This window comes from Rhinopithecus bieti, unplaced genomic scaffold, assembly GCF_001698545.2.
Source record: "Rhinopithecus bieti isolate Rb0 unplaced genomic scaffold, ASM169854v2 scaffold_13689, whole genome shotgun sequence".
Classification (NCBI taxonomy): Eukaryota; Metazoa; Chordata; class Mammalia; order Primates; family Cercopithecidae; genus Rhinopithecus; species Rhinopithecus bieti.
In genome coordinates, this window is record NW_016808044.1 from 1,185,874 (window position 1) to 1,206,873 (window position 21,000).

The following is a 21,000-nucleotide window of genomic DNA, read 5'->3' on the forward strand; positions in this document are numbered from 1 at the left end:
TAGGAGTAGACCCTCCAGCCTCGTTCAAGCTTTCAGATGACAGCAGCCCTAGTTGATGTCTCTGCTACAACATTATGAAGAACCTCAAGACAGAATCAATGAGCCAAGTCACTCCCAAATCCTCTCACGGAAACTGTGAGAGATAAGAAGTGTCATTTGTTGTTGTAAGCCACTAAGTTTGGAGGTAATTATTGCACAGCAATAGTTGCATTGGATACCTTATAAAACTGTTTTTTAAAATTATTATTACTATTGACATTTACCTAGAGTGCCTTTCCTTTCATTGGTCTTGGAGCAGATCCACAGCCTGAGTGCCCGTGCACAGGTAACTTGGGTATCTGAAGGTAGAAGAGTGTCACCGCATTGAAATGACTAAGCTGTCCACCGCCCGAGATGTGGACAAAGGCCATGTCAAGGTTAAGTGGAAGAAAATACAAGGCAGTTAATCCTCTGTCATTTGAAAGCTCACAGCAGACATAATTCAAAACATAAAACCCTAGCTGGGCATGGTGGTGGACACCTGTAATCCTAGCTACTCAGGAGGCTGAAGGAGGAGAATCACTTGAACCTAAGAGGCGGAGGTCGCAGTGAGCTGAGATTGCACCGCTGCACTCCAGCCTGGGTGACAGAGCAAGACTCTGTCCACCCCCCACCCCCCCCCCAAAAAAAAACACAAAACAAAAAATGTAAAGCCCTCTCAATCACCAGGTTCTGCTTATCTTGAGACAAATCTGCTCCTCTGTCTCATGTACTACTTTCATGATTTGAAGTTCTAGATAAGCTGCCTGCATCCTCTTGCAATCCACCCCCATTTCCACACACAGAGGCAGTGGCCGCATTACAGGGGGAGCTACTGTACATTCTAGGGGCCTCCCCAGCAGTATGTCTTCTCTTTCTAGAACTTTGCCTCTCTCACCCAGGCCCCCATGAATAGTGACTATGGTTCTTTGCATAGCTATATTCACTCCAGTAGAGATGGAGTCATGAAGATGGGGGAATGTCCTTTGTTAAAGGTACATAATACGTGTTGCAAATAATCCATTCCCAGAAAATTCAGAGTTGGCTGTACTTATTCTATAATTGAGTTCAAAGCAAGTTTTCTACACAAAAAATGTTTAAGTCTCCCAAACTCAACTGTTTTAAACAAAAGAGTTAAATACTCAGGCTTCTGGGTGGTCAATGATGAATCACCAGAAACTGTGACACCCTCAGTGAGGAGCCGTGGGGTCTAGCCCTGACTTAAAAGGGAACAGTCACTTCATGTCTCTCAGTCTCAGCATCATTCTCTGTAAAAAGAAAGGATATAATTCAATGATATTGACTGTCCTTTCCAGCACGACTCAGCTTATGGTTCTTGAAAACATTATTAAATTTTTTAATGAATTCTTTTGTTCTGTGTCTTCAGATGAGAATTACAATAGAATAGTCTCATTTCCTCTGCAACAATAAAATAACTGTGCACTTTTCCATCCTAAAGTATTTAAAAGAATAAATGATAAAGGTCTGCAAAATGAATATTCTATCTTAACCTAGCTATAATTTTATAATTTACATTGCCACTGTTTCTAAGTAAGAAACTGCCTTCTATCTGTGTTTTATACTGGCAAGAATAATTTAATCTATAAAGAAAACCTATAAAGTACTTTCTGACCATTGAACTTTATAATTCCATCACTCAATAATTTCCTTTGTTTTCTACATTAGATTACATATACAGGAAGATAAGACTTTTTTCTTATTAATTTAAAACTTAGAAGTAGAGACAGGTATCATCTGTTTTTCTGGAACAAATAACACTAAAGTTGAGTCAGTAATCAAGTTATACATATTCATAACCATCTAGGCCAACCTCATTTATAATTCTTTGTTAATCTATGAAAATAATTTTATTTTTAAAAATTTGATTTGCTACTTGAAGCAAAGGCAAGAATAACACAATTTCACAGGGTTCCCAATGATTCGTGTGAAAATTAAAAAAATACAAAAGGAGGAAATGATTTGCACCATTAAAGTGTATACTAATAACAAGTAGAAAGTTATGTGTAAGTCACAGGAATCAAGGTCAATGAACAAAATTCAATTTCATTTTCTATATATCAGCAACACATAAAAATAAACCACATAAAATAACATTTCAAAAATACAATACAATGTATACTAGGATTAAACACCACAAAATTCAGTTGACTTTCAAACAACACAAGTTTGAACTGCAAGAGTCTATTTATACACACATTTTTTTAATAGATATATCAGAAAAATATTTGGAGATTTGCGACAATATGAGAAAACAGATGAACCACAAAGCCTAGAAATATAAAATATTAATAAAAAGTTAGGTATGTCATGAATGCCTAAAATATATGGAGATACTAGTCTATTTTATCATTCACTATTATAAAATATACAAAAATCTATTATTAAAAGTTGAAAGTTATCAGAATTTTCACACATATACACAGACTGCATGCATGGTGCCATCTGTAGTCAAGAGAGATGTAAATAAATGTAAAGATGCAGTATTAAATAATAGCTGCATAAAGTTATTGTAGTAAACACTATCTTGCAATAATTTCTTTTTTGTTTGTTTGTTTTCTTTTTTGAGACAGAGTCTAGTTCTGTCACCAGGCTAGAGTGCAATGGCACAATCTGGGCTCACTGCAAGCTCTGCCTCCTGGGTTCACACCATTCTCCTGCCTTAGCCTCCCGAGTAGCTGGGACTACAGGCACCCGCCACCATGCCCAGCTAATTTTTTGTATTTTTGGTAGAGATGGGGTTTCACCATGTTAGCCAAGATAGTCTCAATCTCCTGACCTCATGATCCGTCCTCCTAAGCCTCCCAAAGTGTTGGAATTACAGACGTGAGCCACCGCGCCTGGCCCTGTCCTGCAATAATTTCATAACCATCTCCTGTTGCAATGAGCACAAGTATTGTGAGGATTCACTTACAATGCCATGTGATGCTAATCATCTCCACGTGAGCAGTTTGTCTCCCCAGTAAATTGTGTATTGCAGTAAAAAGTGATCTCTCGAGGTTCTCATGTATTTTTCATTATGTATTTCTCATCACGGGAAAGTCATGACTACAAGTATGAGTTGAATTGTTTGATACGTACTGTGGATGGAGATCTTCAGATTGGTTGCCTGCCACCTCAAGATAAATGAATCCAGCATAAGGTCTGTTGTTTAAAAAAAAAATGAGCAACAACAACAACAAACAAAAAAATGAGAAAAAGAAATCTATGAAGTTGTTGCTATAGCTACATCAGCAGGCATAAAAACCTTGCACTTCATGAGAAATACTTTTGGCCTCGTATTGAAAATGCAGCTTTTATGTGGGTACAGGATTGCTATAAGAAAGCATACCTAATATGATTTGAGAAAAAGTGAATTCATTGTACGACAACTTAAAGCAAAAGGAAGGTGAAGGATCTAAAGTTGGAGAAGTTAATGCCGGCAAAGGAAGGTTCGATAATAGGAATAGCAGCTTCTGCCAACAAAGAAGCATCAGAAGAGCTCCCAGACATCAAGAAAATTAGTGAGGAGTGGCTGGGCGCAGAGGCTCATGCCTGCAATCCCAGCACTTTGGGAGGTTGAGACAGGCAGATCACTTGAGGTCAGGATTGGAGACCAGCCTGACCGACATTGAGAAACCCCATCTCTACTAAAAATACAAAAATTAGCCAGGTGTGGTGGCATGCACCTGTAGTCCCGTCTACTCCAGAGGCTGAGGCAGGAGAATTGCTAGAACCCAGGAGGCGGAGGTTGCAGTGAGCCAAGATGGCGCCACTGCACTCCAGCTTGGGCGACAGAGCGAGACTTTGTCTCAAAAGAAAAGAAAGAGACAGAAAAAAGAAAAAAAGAAAATCATCCTCCTGAATGGGCTTTTAATGCAGAAAAAAGTGCCCTATTCTAGGGAAAAAAATGCCACAAGGACACTAATTAGTAAGGAAGAGAGGCAAGCACCAGGATTTAAGGCAGGAAGGGATAGGCTAACTCCACTGTTTTGTGCAAATGCAGTCAGGTTTATGATCAGCACTGCCCTTATCTGTAAAGCTGCTACCCACCTTTCCCACCAGCTTTGAAGGGAAAATATAAACACCAGCTGCCAGTCTTCTGGTTGTACAAGAAGTCCTGGACAACAACAACCGTTTTTCTGGATTGGCTCCATCAATGCTTTGTCTCTGAAATCAGGAAGTAGCTTGCCAGTAAGGAACTGCCTTTTAAGGTGGATTTATTTACTTATTTATTTATTTATTTATTTATTTATTTATTTATTTATTTTGATATCAGACAATGCCCTTGACTACCCAGAACCCATAAATTCAACACTGAAGGTGTCAAAGATGTTTACCCCCAACTAAACACAATGTATATAATTCAGTCCCTAGGTCGGGGGGTCAGGAACTTTAAGGCTCATTACACACAGTACTCTATGGACGGGACTGTGGACACTATGGAAGAGAACTCTGATAGAGAAAACATTATGAAAACTTGGAATCTAAGGCCTAACATAACAGACACTACACCAGAGGAATTAACAGAAGACAACTTGATGGAAGTGAGTGTATCTGAGCCAGTGCCAGATTATGAGGAAGAAGACATAGAAGAAGTAGTTCCAGAAAACAAGTTGATGTTAGACAATTGTGCAGAAGGGGTCTAATGATTCAAGACTGCTTTTTGATTTCTTTTATGACACATGCCCTAATATGACACAGACACTGAAATAAAAGCAAGCAATGGAAGGACTGATACTGTAGAGAAACATTTTTAGAGAAATGAAAAAGCAAAAAGTCAGAGAAATGATGATGTATTTCATAAAGTGACACCCAGAGTGCCTGACTCTTTGCCTCTCCTTCCACCTTCTCCACCTCTTTTGCCTCTGCCACCCCTGAGAAACAGAACCAACTCCTCCTCTTCATCCTGCTCTACCTACTCAACATGAAGATGATGAGCTCTTCCACTTAACAAACAGTAAATATATCTTCTCTTCCTGATGATTTTCTTAATAACGTTTTATTTATGTTACTTTATTGTAAAAGTACAGTATAAAATATGTTTAACCCACAAAATATGTTTTAACCAACTATGTTATTGGTAAGGTTTCCAGTCAACAGTAGGCTGTTAGTAGTTAAGATTTTGAGGAGTCAAAAGTTATTTGCAGATTTTCAACCATGTAGGGGGTTGGTGCCCCTGATCCTTGTGGTGTTTAAGAATCAGTTTTACTTGGCGATATATTTAACAAATGATGTGCAAAACCTTTACACTGAAAACTACCAAAAATTGCCTATACAACTTAAACATAAATGAATAGAGACATAGAGGATGTTCATGGATTGGAAGACTCAATACTTTGAAGAATTTGAATAAATTATTCACAAATTGGTCTATAAACTGAATTCAATCCCATTCAACATTCCAACAAAGCTTCTATGCAAGATTGATTCTAAAATTTATGTAGACATGTAAAGGACTTAGAACAGACAAATAATCTTGAGAAAGAAGAAGAAAGTTGGAGAACTTGCACTACCTCATTTCGAGACTTCTAGAATGCTGAAAAATCATTACAGTGTGGTGCTGCTATAAAGACAAAGAGATACATGGAACAGAACAAATTGTCCAGATATAGACTCACACAATCAATAGATGTTCAATAAAGGTCCTTCAAGGCAATTCAATGAGGAAAAGTAAATATTTTCTGCAACTTTCTGTAACAACTGTGTAAATATATGAAAATAAAATAAATTTTAACCTTTACTTCATACTGTACACAAAAATTAATTTCAGATGCATCATAATCCTACATGTAAAGGTTAAAACTATGAAATTTATAGAAGAAAACATACAAGAATATCTTGGTACAGGCAAAGATTTTTTTAGGTAAGACACAAAAAGCAATGATTATAAAAAATAAAAAAGTTAAGTTAGCCTCCCAAAATTTAAAAATGCCTGCTCATCGAAAGACTTAAGAAAATTGATAGCCAAGTCACAAAGTAAGAGAAAATAATCATAATGCATATATCCAACAAAGAATGTGAATCCATAATATGTGAAAACCTTCTATCTCATCTGATTAATAAAAGGTAAAAAAACCAAATTTTTAAAAATAGATAAAAGACATAAACACTTCACAAAGGAAGATATACAAATGACCGATAAGCACATTTAAAAAATACTTGACGGATGGGTGCGGTGGCTCAGGCCTGTAATCCCAGCACTTTGGGAGGCCAAGGTGGGCGAATCACAAGTTCAAGAGATCAAGACCATCCTGACCAACATGGTGAAACCCCGTCTCTACTAAAAATACAAAAATTAGCTGGGCGTGGTGGCACACACCTGTAGTCCCAGCTACTTGGGAAGCTGAGGTGGGAGAATCCCTTGAACCCGGGAGGCAGAGGTTGCAGTGAGCTGAGATCGTGCCCCTGCACTCCAGCTTGGCAACAGAGCAAGACTCTGTCTCAAAAAAAAAAAAAAAAAGAAAAAAAAGAAGAAAAAAAGCACTTGACATCATTAGTCAATATGGAAATACGAATTAAAGGCATCATGAAACACCCTCCTATACACACTGGAATGTCTAAAATTTAAAAGACTGACACGAACAGATGTTGGTGAGGCTATGGAATTTTATATGTTGGCTTTTGAAGTGCAAAATAATGCAACTATTTTAGATTTGGGAAGTTTCTTATATAGTTAAAAATACATGCAACTTATGACCCAGCAATCCTATGCCTATTTACCAAGAGAAATAAAACATACGTTGACAAAAAAAAGTCTTGCGCAGTAATGTTCATGAAAGCTTTATCTAAAATAGCACGAAAATAATCCAAAGGTCATCAATGAACAGAGTGGATAGACAAATTATGGTAGTTTTGTCTATAGCATACTACTCAGCAATAAAAATGGTACTACTTTGCTTTATATGCTATAAATGGATAAATTTCATAAAAAATGTGAGATCCACAATAAGCCAGACACACAAGAAATGCGCATTTTATGATTCCACTTATATGGAGTTTTAGAACCAGCAAAACTAATTTATGATGAAAAAATGAGAAAAATGGTTCTCTAGAATGGAGGGTTGGAGTTGACATGGAAATTTTCCCATGATGGAAAAGTTATGTATCTTAATAAGTCTGTGGGTTACACAGGTGTTTGTACTGTCAAAACTCATAGAACTGTAACACATAATATCTCTGCATTTCACTATCATAACATATGCATCATTTTTAAAACTTAAAACAAAATTAGAAACAGTTTCTTATAAAAATATTAAATCAGAATCCTTCTAGAAATGAAAATGATTGCCATGTTAAGAATGTAAGATTTCAGGTGATTTTGTTTTAGGGCATTCTCTGTTCATTCATTCAGTCATTCAGCAACTATTGAGTAACTATTATGTGTCTGTCACTATTCTAGGTGTTTTGAACATATAAATGAGCAAACCAGACATAGATGCTTGCTTTTAAGGTGCTAATAATCTATAAAGTGAGTAGAGAGAAAGAAAATACAAAAAACATAAATAAGCAAACAAGGTAGTGTTTAAAAATGTGAGAAGTGCTGTGAGAGAAGTAGAAAAAGCCTACCATCCAGTAACAATGCTATATCATGCTTCAGCTGCCTGCTACCATTTTATTAAAGTCATGGGTATGCCTATATTTATGGATTAGCATTTTTGCCTTTATTAATTGATTGATCGTACAATAGAAGCATTCCAGGAACAGATGGGGGTGTGTGTGGCATGTGTGTGTGTGTTTCAAAGTGCTGGGTTACCACAGTTGCTTTATTCTTAAGCTTTTGCAATATTTAATGCTTGAATAAATATCTATCAGGATATCACCTGGAGTGTGTGGAAAGGTTGGTTTCAAGGGCATTGTGCTCAAAGCTAATCGCATTCCATGGGCTACTGAGTCACAGTCACATTGAGTTATCGAGTCAAAGAGCAGCCTTTTTGTCTTCTGTATGAAAGACAAGTTGCTCAAATGTAACAGAATTCAGACACCCAAGTCATTAAGATGTAGTTGTACATAAAAGATGCAGCACTGATAATTCAAAATAGACAGGAAGAATGTGCTCTAGGAATAATTTTTCTTCAAGTCATAATATCTGGCACCAAACATAAATAAAGCCCTGTTTTTCTCCTTCAGTGCCCTGCCGGGAAGGAGTCAGTGAGACAACTTGTTATCTGCCAGTAACACAGGCATTGCAGGTAGGCCTTCAGCTATGGAGAGACCCTGCCTATTTTCTTTAACAAGACATAGACTGAAAACTTGAAATCCTCCATCAAAAAGCAGTAGTACCATTGACTCAAAAGATTCTGCAATGAGATTATCCAACATACTGAAATATGAAGCCCCAAGTTGCTTTTCTGTAGCTAGAACACATACACAAAAATAAAGTGTTTTTAATGTTTGCTCTTTTTTTTGTTGTTTTTAATCAGGTCTTTTGGAAAAAATCAATCTCTAATCAAGCTCTATATATGTAGCTCTGGATCTCCAACCTTAAATCTATGCTGCAGTGTAAGATTCTTCCATGATGACTTCTTGCTGTCTTTAGCTTGTTTCCTGACCTTTGCCTATGCATATGTGATTCTGCTCACATGGAATGCCTTCTCACCTTCTAAAATGCCACCTACTTTTCTAGTTCCCAATCAAGTATACTCCCTTGGTGAGATCTTCTGCAACCAACATATTGAGACGTTACCTGTCCCTCCTCTCAACTCATTGTAGCATGACCTTTTATATTACTTGTTTTGTCTAGAAATGTTACAAGTCATTTTCTGTTATAATTATCCCCCTTGCAGGTTCACAGTCAGATTAGGGTAATTAGAATTCTAGGCTCTATATCCAGAACCCCATTTAAACCCAGGTTGCCTTCTCCACATTGATTTGTAAATGTTGTTATCTACAGCTTACAGGCATTATGAATGACCTGCCCACAAAAGCTCATCAAACTTATACCAAATCTGAAGTATAGTACCAATAGCACCCCTTTCAGAATTATTTTTATTTTCTGAGAAAAATGCATTTTCTCAGAAAATTATAGTATATAATTTTGCTGTACTTCTACTCAGCCAACATCAAGCTGATCAAAAGTATGTAGGTGATCAAAAATGCTTAAATGGTTGCTAGTGATAAAATATTCTATTTAGTCCCACAGATTGGTGGATGGCTTCCTAAGGTCCACAGAATTAATCCTCAGGCTATGTTTTCCAAATTCAGCAGCTTCTGTGAAACCTGACACGAGCTTCAAATGATGCATGGTTTCTAGTTGTCAAGAAAACCCCATCCGGGGCAGGGGCACGGTGCGGAGGAGTCAGGTGTTGACTACAGACTACATAGTGCCACACAGCACCGTCTTACCGTGATTGTCTGGAGATTTTATTAAATGGGCTTGGGCTTGCTTTAAGTCATTAAATTGAGTCAATTTTGTTGCTTTGTTTTGGCTAAATTTATAAAAGTCCAAAAGTTTAAGATAAGATAATATTATTTGGCCTTTTTAGCATCTTTTTTTATTATTATTTTTATTTTTGAGACAGAGTCTCACTCTGTTGCCCAGGCCAGAGGGGCAATGGCACAATCTTGGCTCACTGCAACTTCTGCCTCCCGGGTTCAAGCGATTCTCCTGTCTCAGCCTCCCAAGTAGCTGGGATAATAGGTGTGTGCCACTACACCTGGCTAATTTTTGTATTTTTAGTAGAGATGGGGTTTCACCATATTGGCCAGGCTGGTCTTGAACTCCTGACCTCAAGCAATCCGCCCGCCTCAGCCTCCTGATTTAGCATCTTTTTTTTTTTTTTTTTTTTTTTTTTTTTTTTTTTTTTTTTAACATACTACTCTACTACGAAAGCATTCGGTAAAGAAGCAGTTAAAGATAAAGCAGAAGGAAAATAATACCGGTTCATGATTGTGCCTTTGGTTTGAAAAGCGGTCAATAAAATATGGAAATAAACACTTTAAAGCAAAGGAGATTATAAAATTAAACTAAAGTAAGTCTTCTGCTCATTTCCTTTCTTGTCCATTTCCTTTGGGTGAGCCTCACTTTTTCCTTAATAATTAAAGCAAGAAGAAGAATCATTCCAATTTGTGAAAGCCCCCTCTTTTCTCTGAAAGCCCAGTTTTGTGGCAGAAGTGAGAAGAGCTGCCCTTACCTCTCAGTTCCCCCATATCCAGGGTTGTCCCCAGTTGTTCTAATAAAGCAACTCTTGCCGCATTCTTTTTGTGTTTCTTGCCATCATAATGTTGCTGGGCCATCAGAGGGTTATTAAACCAGGCTGCACAGAGCCCACAGTATCTGTCTGAATCTCTTCTTTGATAGGGAGATGCGACCACCGGAGCAGTGTCCATCCGTGGGGGCTTAAGTGGGCTCAGGGGTGTTGCTGTGAAAGGAAACAACCAGAGAACCACAGCCATGTTAGTACAACGCTGAGCCCACCCTTCCCCAATGCCTGAAGACCAAGAGTCTCCTGTTCACTCCAGAGCTTAAACATCCCCAAGACTTCATTGACAGCAGGAAAGTCAGCCCTGCCAGCTTTCATTTTTGAGTTGGGACACAAAATTCTTAATGTATTGAGATCAGAGTTTGCATATTGTTATGCCAAAATCTGATAATTCAAAAGACCATCCCTTAGGTGAAAAATAAGATTTTTAAAAATAAGTTATCAGTTATTCCCACTGTGGCTCTCAGGAGCCATGGACAATAGCTCTAAGTATTTCGCTGCCTGGAGTAGCTTTGTAAACATGATTATTGAAGGCCTTTCCCACTCACTTTTAAAATGCATTCTGCTCTAACACGGGCATTTAGAGAAAAAAAAAATGTAGTAAAATACAGGGGACAAGCTCAATGAGCCTGGTAAAACTTGAGCAATAACTTAATTTTTCTAGCATCACTAATAAAGCAATAAGCCTATTGTAATTGCCTTCAATTATTTTTGCATGTGTGTAACACTAAAAATAAATATTGGATAAAATGCAACTAAATAAATAAATTCTTAGAGGTAAGGGAGTGATCTATCAGTCAAAATAAAGCTAATATTTGAAGTAAACATTGGACAATCATGACTTAAAAGATTCTGAATGAATAAATGGGATGTTTGTGTGATATAAATATAATTAATTGATAAATAAAGGATTTGGCTAAGTGGTAGAAACTGATCTTTTGGTGATATGGTTGTATTAATTGAGGAAGTCATGCTAATTTTATTGTCAGCTGCTTCGGTTTATTGTAATAGGCTATTTTCAACCTGTACCTGCTAACACTGATGCTGAAATAACAATGTTTTTCTAAAACCAAAAGAAAAATTCTATAGATTAGGTGTACTTATCTAAACATAATAGACATGTATCACTATTTTGAGATTGCATTGTTAAACCTATTAAATTAACATTTTATTGTGAGTTTAGGATTATTTGTGGTCCAGAAAACAAACAAACAGAAAGAGTCTAACTTGAAGGGGCTTACTAAGGGAAAGTAAAAATAACTTTTCTATGCGTTACAACATACAAGTTGCTTCCATCCTTAGAAGGACTATGACTTGGGTTTTTATCCCATTTCCCAGATGATAGATTTCAGAAATGCCAGTGGCTTATTGAAAGTGAGATGTCTACTAATGGGAAAAACAGGACTCAAATGAAATCTGGAATTTCCAAAGCCAATGTTCCCTTCAATACCCTCCCAACGATCCTTTTCATACTTCTTAATAAGCAAAGGAACATTTGCTTATTAGATCCATCATCTTTCTATTTCATATGAGATTTCCTTAAATTTTGGAAAAAATATTCCGATCCAAATATTTTGGAGAAGAAATCAACATGTAAATTATCACATGGGCCATTAGTCCTAACACAGTATAGCAGAATCCTGTGTGTGTTCTTGGTCTCTGAGTGGTGGGATGCAGCTGGCAAAACCGTGAGCATTAGGGTTGTCGTTCCAAGGAAAAGTTGAAGTCTGAGACCTCAATAACAAGTTAAGGAGTCAATTAACCAACTCCCCAAGCTTTCAAGTAACTTTTAGGTGGACTTTTATTTTTTTGACTAAATAACTTAATATAGAAACAAATACTTGTTAAATGACATTTTAATTCAAGTAATGCCTGTATCATAACAGTATTTCTAAGAAGCTCTTTTTTCTTTATCCAGAAATTTCATCACATCAAGAAGCTTTAGCTAGTTTAGATTAAACTTAATGGTGTTATTTCTATAGGGACTCACAAACAGTATGCCTCTTAAAAGCCTCATTACAGGATTTGGTCATACATCACCATGCAGAAATAAAACTCAAATGTAGGCCATTTCAGCAGCCTCCCAGTATCATTCTGCTATGACTTAGAAATAAAAGCTACAAATATGCAGTTGACCTGGATGCAAAAAGATCTCTATCCACTCTTCTGAAGGTAATTGAATCTCACTTCCAAAGTTTCCTGAATCCTTATCAATTTCTGAGGATTTATAGCTACCTATTGTTTTTGACAGCAATGGAAAACATATCAAATGTTTACAATCTGAATAAATGTTGACTCTTGAAGCATAATTTATTTTTCTTTAAAGTAAGCCCTATAAAACATTTCAGTCGATTTTATCAATTGATATCTTCTATACCATATCCTGGTAGGAGTGAGACACAATAGAATATTCATCAAATAAGATAATCTTATCTTGCACATAAGAAAGTAATGTGATGTTACATTGGTATTGTAGCTTCTCCCTCTGAATAATTCTACTATCTTGTGTATAACCTGAAAGTTTAAAGGAGTTTCTTGTTTGTTTGTTTGTTTCTGTTTTAACTGTCTTCACTCATTTCAACCCAGCTTATATTCCCTTAGTGCCTATAAAAGCAGGAGGAGGCAGTAGCATAAAAACAGCCTTGAATCAAAATCAGAATTCTGGTTGGGTGGGGCTCCACCATCAGTGAGCTGTGTGACCTTTGGCAAACTTCTAATGTCCCTGGTTTCTTCAAGGTAAAAATTTAGGCTCACCATCCCTTTTAAAATTAACATACTTTGCAGCTAACCCATACGGTGTGGATGGAACAAATTGTGGAAGCTCTCTCCCTTGTACAGCTTTGATTCAATGCCAAATATAGAAATTATGTGGGAGAAGAGTAGTTTCCATGTTTTAATGGTAAATCTCTGTGTGTACATGAACCATAACACTTGCATTCTTTGGCAGAGTGTATTATTCCAATAAAACGAACAAAGAGTGGGGCAAAGATTATCTTTTGGTTTAAAACATGCTTTAAAATAAAGAAACCATCATTCTTAGCAAACTATCACAAGAAGAGAAAACCAGACACCGCATGTTCTCACTCATAGGTGGGAACTGAACAATGAGATCACTTGGACTCGGGAAGGTGAACATCACACACTGGGGCCTATCATGGGGAGGGGGGAGGGGGGAGGGATTGCATCGGGGAGTTATACATGATATAAATGATGAATTGATGGGTGCTGACGAGTTGATGGGTGCAGCACACCAACATGGCACAAATATACATATGTAACAAACCTGCACGTTATGCACATGTACCCTAGAACTTAAAGTATAAAAAAAAAATACTTTAATTGATATGTAGTTAATTTTTATTTTGATTTTGTAGTTTGTTTTTATTCTAATTGCAAAAAAATAATTAACTATTTACTTTACCTACCCTTTATATAGATTTGACCAAAAGTCGATTAATCAAAACCAGTAATTTCAACATTAGACTCACCAGGCTTTAAAAATTTCTGTGTCCAGACTGTGCCCCAGATCAATTGTATCAAAACCTCTAGGGGTGGGAAGGAAGCATCAGGACGTTTTTAAAACCTCCCTCCTCCCACAGCCTGATTCGTGTTTCCAAAGCACAGCCAATGTTGAGAACAAATGATCTAAATATTGCCACATTTTCTTTGAAAATAACTATGAAATGAAGCTTTCTTAGATCTTCACATAAAAGAAAGCAGCATAAAACGTCCAACAGCAATGGAGCTAGTTTTGCTGAAGGCAATAGCCAAAATATCACATCATCCATGAGAGAGAAAGAAATAATTACTCGCCTTTTTAAAACCCCAATTAATTTTCCCATTTCACCATAACATAAAAGAGTCTCTAAAATAGCAGCTAACATTATAAATTAATATTGGTAAAGTTAGATGGAAATTCTGATTCCTTTCCCCATGAAGAAACTCAAGAGAACATTAAGCTGTTATCCCACCAGCCTTTGCTCAAGGCCATGACCAAAATGGTGTGCTGACCTGTACCAGGCTCTCCACATAGCCATGCACCTCTCTTGCAAGATGCTCCTGAATCCCATATGCTTTGTGGGGCCTCAATAACCTAAGCGAGAAGTAGATCTACCTCCTTTAAGCTTATAAAGCATTTACTCACTGCACAATTCATTCGGCATTTCTTAAATACCACCTTGTAACCTTGGCTGTGTGAAAGTGCATCTGTGTGTATGTGTAAGGGAAATTGGAACTGAAGCTCCTGTTAGACACCTTTGTATTTGCCCTCTTCTAGTACATGTTCACACTCCCTGTTTCAATTCATAAAAATGCAAAAACCCCTGAAACTCAAGTTTTTTCAGATTCATTTATTACCAAAACCTGACCTGAAGTCACATGAGATGATTCATAGTCTTTACATTTGGTATAAACATACATACATATTGCAATAGAATTATTAACATATTTGGTCATGGGTTGCTGTCCTATCTCCATGTAAACACAGTGAGTGGTATCTGTGCCTTATGATACATCCCAAATCTTACCATTTCTGATTTGCAAAATACAATCAGCCCCAAATATTTTGAACAAAAGATCACGGATCTATGGTGGATTCAGAGTGGGTAAAATCAGTGCAAGATCCTCTATGGCTTAAGCTAATTGGAGCAAGTCAGTTTTCAACACTTGATTTCTAAGAATCACTTCATGATGGGATGAATTTCAACATCACTCTTAGTACCTTGCACAAGGTTTGTCAAGGAGTATGTTATCAGCAGCTATCTGTCACCTGCTGGATATGTTGTCTTGAGTAATAATCTAAAATAATATGCATATTCATCTTATATTTATTTCTTCCAGGCATAATAACCATAGTTGATTTAAGGATAAAAATATTTCCACAGCTCCTGTGTGTGTCTCTATATTAGTCTGTTCTCACCCTTCTAATAAAGACATACCTGAGACTGGGTAATTTATAAAGGAAAGAGGTTTCATTAACTCACAGTTCCACAGGGCTGGGGAGGCTTCAGGAAACTTACAATCATGGCAGAAGGGGAAGAAATCACATCCTTCTTTACATGGCAACAGGAAGGAGAAATATCAAGCAAAGGAGGGGAAAGCCCCGTATAAAGCCATCAGATCTTGTGAGAACTCACTTACTATCACTAGAACAGCAGCGTGGGGCAACCACCCTCATGATTCAATTACCTCCCACTGGGTCCTCCCTCCCACGACAAGTGGGGATTATGGGAACTACAGTTCAAGATGAGATTTGGGTGGGGACACAGCCAAACCATATCAGTCTCCATCAGAAAATTTCCTCATTCTGTAATTGTCTACATTGTCTAATTGTCTAACATATTCTACAACCTGACTCTTCACAGCGCCAGCACTTTGCATGCAACAGACACATAGTGTAAATTCCATGCCTTTTGATGAATAAATGAAAGAATGAATAAAATGTTCTTTACACTATGAGTGAGGAAAGAAATATGGTAACCAAGAGTTTTCTTGTTTCTTCTAGATTGTGTCATTTACAGCGTAGGTAGCTAGGTCCCGTGACAGTCAATATAAATATAAGCCAGTTCATGACAAGGTCCTGGTGGCTAAATTGTGGAACGGTAACATGTCAAAGTGTACATACATACTACAGTCTCTCTCCTTCTTTTGAATTCAAACTACATATATTAAAATATATTAAAAGCCATTAAAAGCCCCAAACTTCTATTTTCTGGGGTGGCCTATTTCTGTAAGTTGCAGAGAGTGCACATCCTTCTGGAAAATTTACTTTCAAGCAGGAAACCATTAACTCTGACTTGTTTATCATGGCATCCAAACCCTAACTCCAGCTTTTGGTATGGCCCCAACCGTCCTGGCTTTCCTGGGACTGAGAGGGTTTCCCAGGACCTGTGGTTTTTGGGGCTAAAACAAGGAAAGTCCCAGGCAAACTGAAATTGGTCACCCCAGCTTCTGAGGACAGACTGGATTTAACATCATCCTGCGAAAATAGTAAAGACTTTGGGAACAACTGTTCCAGATATGAGAGCAGGTGTTTCAACCAAGAAGACAAGATCCACAGACAGATCTCAAAGCTCTGTCAGACCACCAGGTGGGTATCATTAGCTAGGGAGGAGGGTGACACCACCAGCATTAAGACAGATTCTCACCTGCCTGTCTGCCTTCTAGGCCCTTTTAGTTTGTCAAGGAGCCACAGGGTTCTCTGCCATTCAAGCTGGCAACCTACACTCCTCTCTCTCTCTCTCTCAACATGTCTAACACACACACACACACACACACACACACACACACACTTTTTCTCTCTCTCTCTCTTTCTTTCTAAATCCCTCATCAAGCTTCCTCCCTAAGCCCCTGGCTCTTTATTTTCTTCCTTCCTTCTTTTCTCCTCTCTTCTCTCCCTTTACACTCATGCTTAATGCTTTCTAGGCTCTAGGATAGTGAAGTTTAATTCATTCTCACAAGGGATGTGGGGGCTTTTGATATAGAGAAATAAAGCCAGAATTTATTCATTTGAAAGTATGTGGTTTCTCTCACCTAAGGCATTCTTATCCACAACTATTGTTGTGTGATATCATACAGTTTATTATGTCTGTTCTGTGTGTTTTCTTAAGTTACTCAGAGATCTTGTCTGGTCAATAAGGCAGCTTGAAGCCCAGGGAGATGAACTCACTAGTGTAGAGTCCCTTGATTAATAAGCAGGAGAGGAAGTGGTAAAGACCAGATCTCTGGACTCTAAGACCAGCCCCATATTTCAATGTCAACTTGCTTCCAATAATGCCTACAGAGCAATAGGCCAAATAAACAGACAGATTAATTCTAGAATCAAAACACATTTCCTAGGCTTCAACATCTGCTCTCAGTGGGGATTATTTGGAAATGTGCATTTTTTTCTAAAAAACACTTTTTCTGATTTCCAGTCGCTATGACAAACTGCCTTTCTTTTTTTCCTACCCTAAATCAAATTAATGACAGTAGTATTTCTTCAGCAAGTATCACTGTTTTTTTGCAAATGCTACCAATAGTAAAGTTAGATTAGATCATTCAGTGAGTGGCTTAAGAAGCAGCTGTCAGTGTCGTTCTGTAGTTCCGTCACCATACGGTCTAGCCTCCTCTGCAGGGAAGCACCTCACCTCCATGCCCACCACAAAGTCAGGCCTCATACTTAGATTTCTTTTGCATCTCTGGCAGAGGCTTGGGCCTCTTGTGTAGATAGTAAATGCTCAATGAACATGTGATAAATACATGAAGAAAAGTACTGGTGACTTTTAATATCAACTTGGGGGAATTTTCATGTTTTGATAAATATGATAGCTAAACATTAAATCTTTGATAGTTTCATTAAACTTCTTTTACAGGGTTAAAAAAACAAGCTAGATACTCCTAATAGGTGATAGATTAAATAAATTATAGTCATCTATACTCTGAAAAATATACAGCAATAAAAAAATATATATGTTTTAGAAAAGTATTTAGAGACCTGGGGAAATGTTCAGAATAGGATGTAAACTAAAAGATGTGGTTTATATGTATAATATCAACAAAATCATTTATACACACAGCTGCAAAACTTTATATAACTATTACTATTACTATGCATATGTAGAAAACTATATAGACTAGAAGGCTGTAGATAAAAATCATAGTAATAGTTGTTTCTGAGTTGTGGAATATGGGTGATCTGCTTTGTACTCATGGATATATACTCCCTGATGCAGATGGAAAACATTTTTATTTTACCATTTATATATAGGCCACATTTTATGTTAACTTGTTTTAGTACAAAGTCTAAAAAACACTACTTAGGGAACTTGTGATGCCACAACCCAGTCTTAAATCTCAGAAGATTTTATTTGCAGTGCTTTATTATTAATTTATTGTAGACTCGAGGGAAAATGAGTTGGAGGAAGGCTGGCCCAGTCAGAATATAATGTAAAAGTACCAGCTTCCCTGATTTCTCTAAAAGATCCTGAGAAAAGCAGTTGTCCCACTGTTATCACAGATCCAAATATGGCTCTAATTATTTAGATAAAATGAAGCACCTCTCTTCTCATATGATATGTCTGGATGCGAATTTTGCTACCTAGCACCATGAGATAGAAAAATCCACATGCTATTTATTTTATGCCACAAAAGAAATTAAAAAGCACTGTAATATATCCATGTTTCAAAACACATGCCATTTCACATTTCCTGAGCATAAACAAAGATGAGGATAACTTAAGGGGACCGTCCAATTCAATTACGCATCAACCTTCTAAGTATAATCAGCCTATTAACAGAAGTTGCTTCTTTACCCACACTGCATTCATATATCGTCAGTCTTCATTAAGAGAGTATTCATAGATCATTGATTTTCATTAATATAGAATAATTCCCTCTAGTTTCAGTCACTTGATCAGGTTCTAAATATCGTAAGTATGCCTGTTTTCTGCAGAATTTTAATCTTTGAAAATAAGCCATTAAATAGAACTTTAGAAGGGATAAAAGTCCTTTTATGACTTTCTTGTGTTGCTTGGCAAAATAATCCAAAGGCTGTAATATTCCACACTCTTTACCTTGAAATCAAGAGGCCGAATCTAAGGTCCATGAGGGCAAGAATTTTTATCCTTTGTTTACTGAAAGATTCCAGGTACCCAGAACTGGATTTGGCACATGATAGGTGTTAAATAAACCCTTCTTGAACGAGGGGAGCAGCTTATTCTCCATGGAGTAATTGACATAACAGAAGAAATCACTTCTCTTACATGAACTGCTGTACTTGAGGACATCCTGTAGGTGTAATGATGAATGCCAGAATCAATGATAGCATCCACTCTGTCCAGACGGAGCTGAAAAGCAGTTATTTCCCTGTAGTCTATTCATGGTATTAAATCTTCAAACACTACTCAGTCAAGGTGCTACACTCCCTGAGTTCAGTGTCAAAATCTCCAGTTATGGTCACAGTTCTCAAACTCTGTGCAGAGGTGTCCTACAATGACACAAGGAACTAAGTTATAGGAAATCTGTAAGATATTTTAACATTTTGAGGAAAGCCTAGTAACATCTGCTGGACACCACAGGGACCATTAACTCAAGGTAGCTCACAGTTTCAACCTAGATGCTACATTCCTTTTAATTATTTTGATTTCTGTGAAGCTGGGTTTTGGATACTGCTGTATGTGACCAGTCAATCAAATCATTCAGTGAGAAACAAGAAACAAAGGGGTCAGGGTCCAATTTGGTTTTAAAGTTATGCAGTACCCACCAGGCAAACACATTCATTAGTGCAGTTATTTAGGAAGGAAGCAAAAATATTGTTGTTTTTTTTTTCAATTTATGGGTATAATTGTTTCAGACCAGGCACAGTGACTCACGCCTGTAATTCCAGAACTTTAGGAGGCTGAAATGGGTGGGTCACTCAAGCCCAGGAGTTTGGAACCATGCTGGGCAACGTGGAAAAAAAAACAGTCTCTACAGAAAATACAAAAATTAGGTGAGCATGCTGGCGTGTGCCTGTAGTCCCAGCTATGCAGGGAGGGGCTGAGATGGGAGGACTGCTTGAGCCCAAAAGGTCAAGGCTGCAGTGAGCCATATTTGTGCCACTGCATTCCAGCCTGGGACCAGAGGAGATCTTGTCTTAGAAAAAAAAAAAAAAAAAAAATCAGATGGCTAGTAAATTATTAGGACATAAGTACTTAAGTTGTTTGGACCTAGCTATTTAATAAACTTACTTATTAGGCATGTCTTTCGACCTCAGGGAATTGTAAAAGAAAAAGTACAGAGACATTAAGACTATGGTAAAATTTTAGCAACACTAAGAGTTATGACTTCATGCTTCTTCTTTGTGCATTGCTTAGGAAGAATCAATGTTCTGCTAACTGCGCACTGCTAGAAACAATGATGGCCTTTCCTCGGAAACCTCAAACCCCACATTTAACATGGAGTTCCAGATGGACAACATGGGCTTCCCTGACAGGAACCGGTTGACCCACTGGCACTCCCAACTCCCACTGCAGTTGCCACTCTTGGAGTACTGAGCTGGAGGCATCCCCTGGATCACAGGCAGTATCCTATATGGAGCTGGAGGACTGGTGCACTGACCCCTGGGAACTGAAACCAGCTTTGGTTCTTTTAATTCCACCAGCCTTCCCCAGACACCTAATCCATAGCCCGTGCTCAGGGTTGGGGAATGATTTACTTATCCGGCAGCATTAGCTATTCAACTAGAGAGCCAGCTTCCTGGATCATTTCTTATATCCTATGAATATTTAGAGAGAATTCAAAGATGAGAAAAGTGATCAGTGCCAGAGGCACAGCAAAGAGAAAGTGCAGGCTAAGTTTAGAGGAAGAGAAACAAAGAGGGTGGCCTTTTGTCCTGGGCTAGAATAGAGCTGTGACTTTAGAATGAATTCAGGGAAGTTGGTGCTGTTCCATTCTGTGAGTGGAATGCCTGTGTCTACACCCGCTCTTCAGCTACCACCTCCACCCCTGAAGAAAGGGACCTAATGGTTTCTCTATTGAACCTCCATTTTGAGTTGCTTCAAGCATATATTCCTAAAAATAACATTGATCTTAATAACCCATAGTTTGCAAGCTATGAAAATTGGCTCTGTTTTGTATTTAAATGATGAATATTAGCTATGCACATATTTTGCATGTATCACTTTGAATTTAATCTAGAAATAAAGCACTTTATCTCGACTGCCATTTGAGAACTGCTTTTCTGAGTCAGACTATGAAATCTCAAAGCAACTCTAGAACTTTTGAGATCAGATGTAAGGTAGATGGGGCTACTCTGCTCCATCAT

The 21,000-nt window shown here is 37.6% G+C and overlaps 1 protein-coding gene across 1 annotated transcript in view; it reads right to left on the reverse strand.

Moving 5' to 3' along the window:
- Positions 1 to 21,000, reverse strand: part of ZMAT4 (zinc finger matrin-type 4) — a 380,154-nt gene that overhangs the window by 128,477 nt on the left and 230,677 nt on the right. The window contains exon 5 of the mRNA XM_017885308.1: positions 10,149 to 10,376. Coding sequence (XP_017740797.1) covers positions 10,149 to 10,376 — 228 coding nt within the window. The remainder of the gene's footprint in view (positions 1 to 10,148; positions 10,377 to 21,000) is intronic.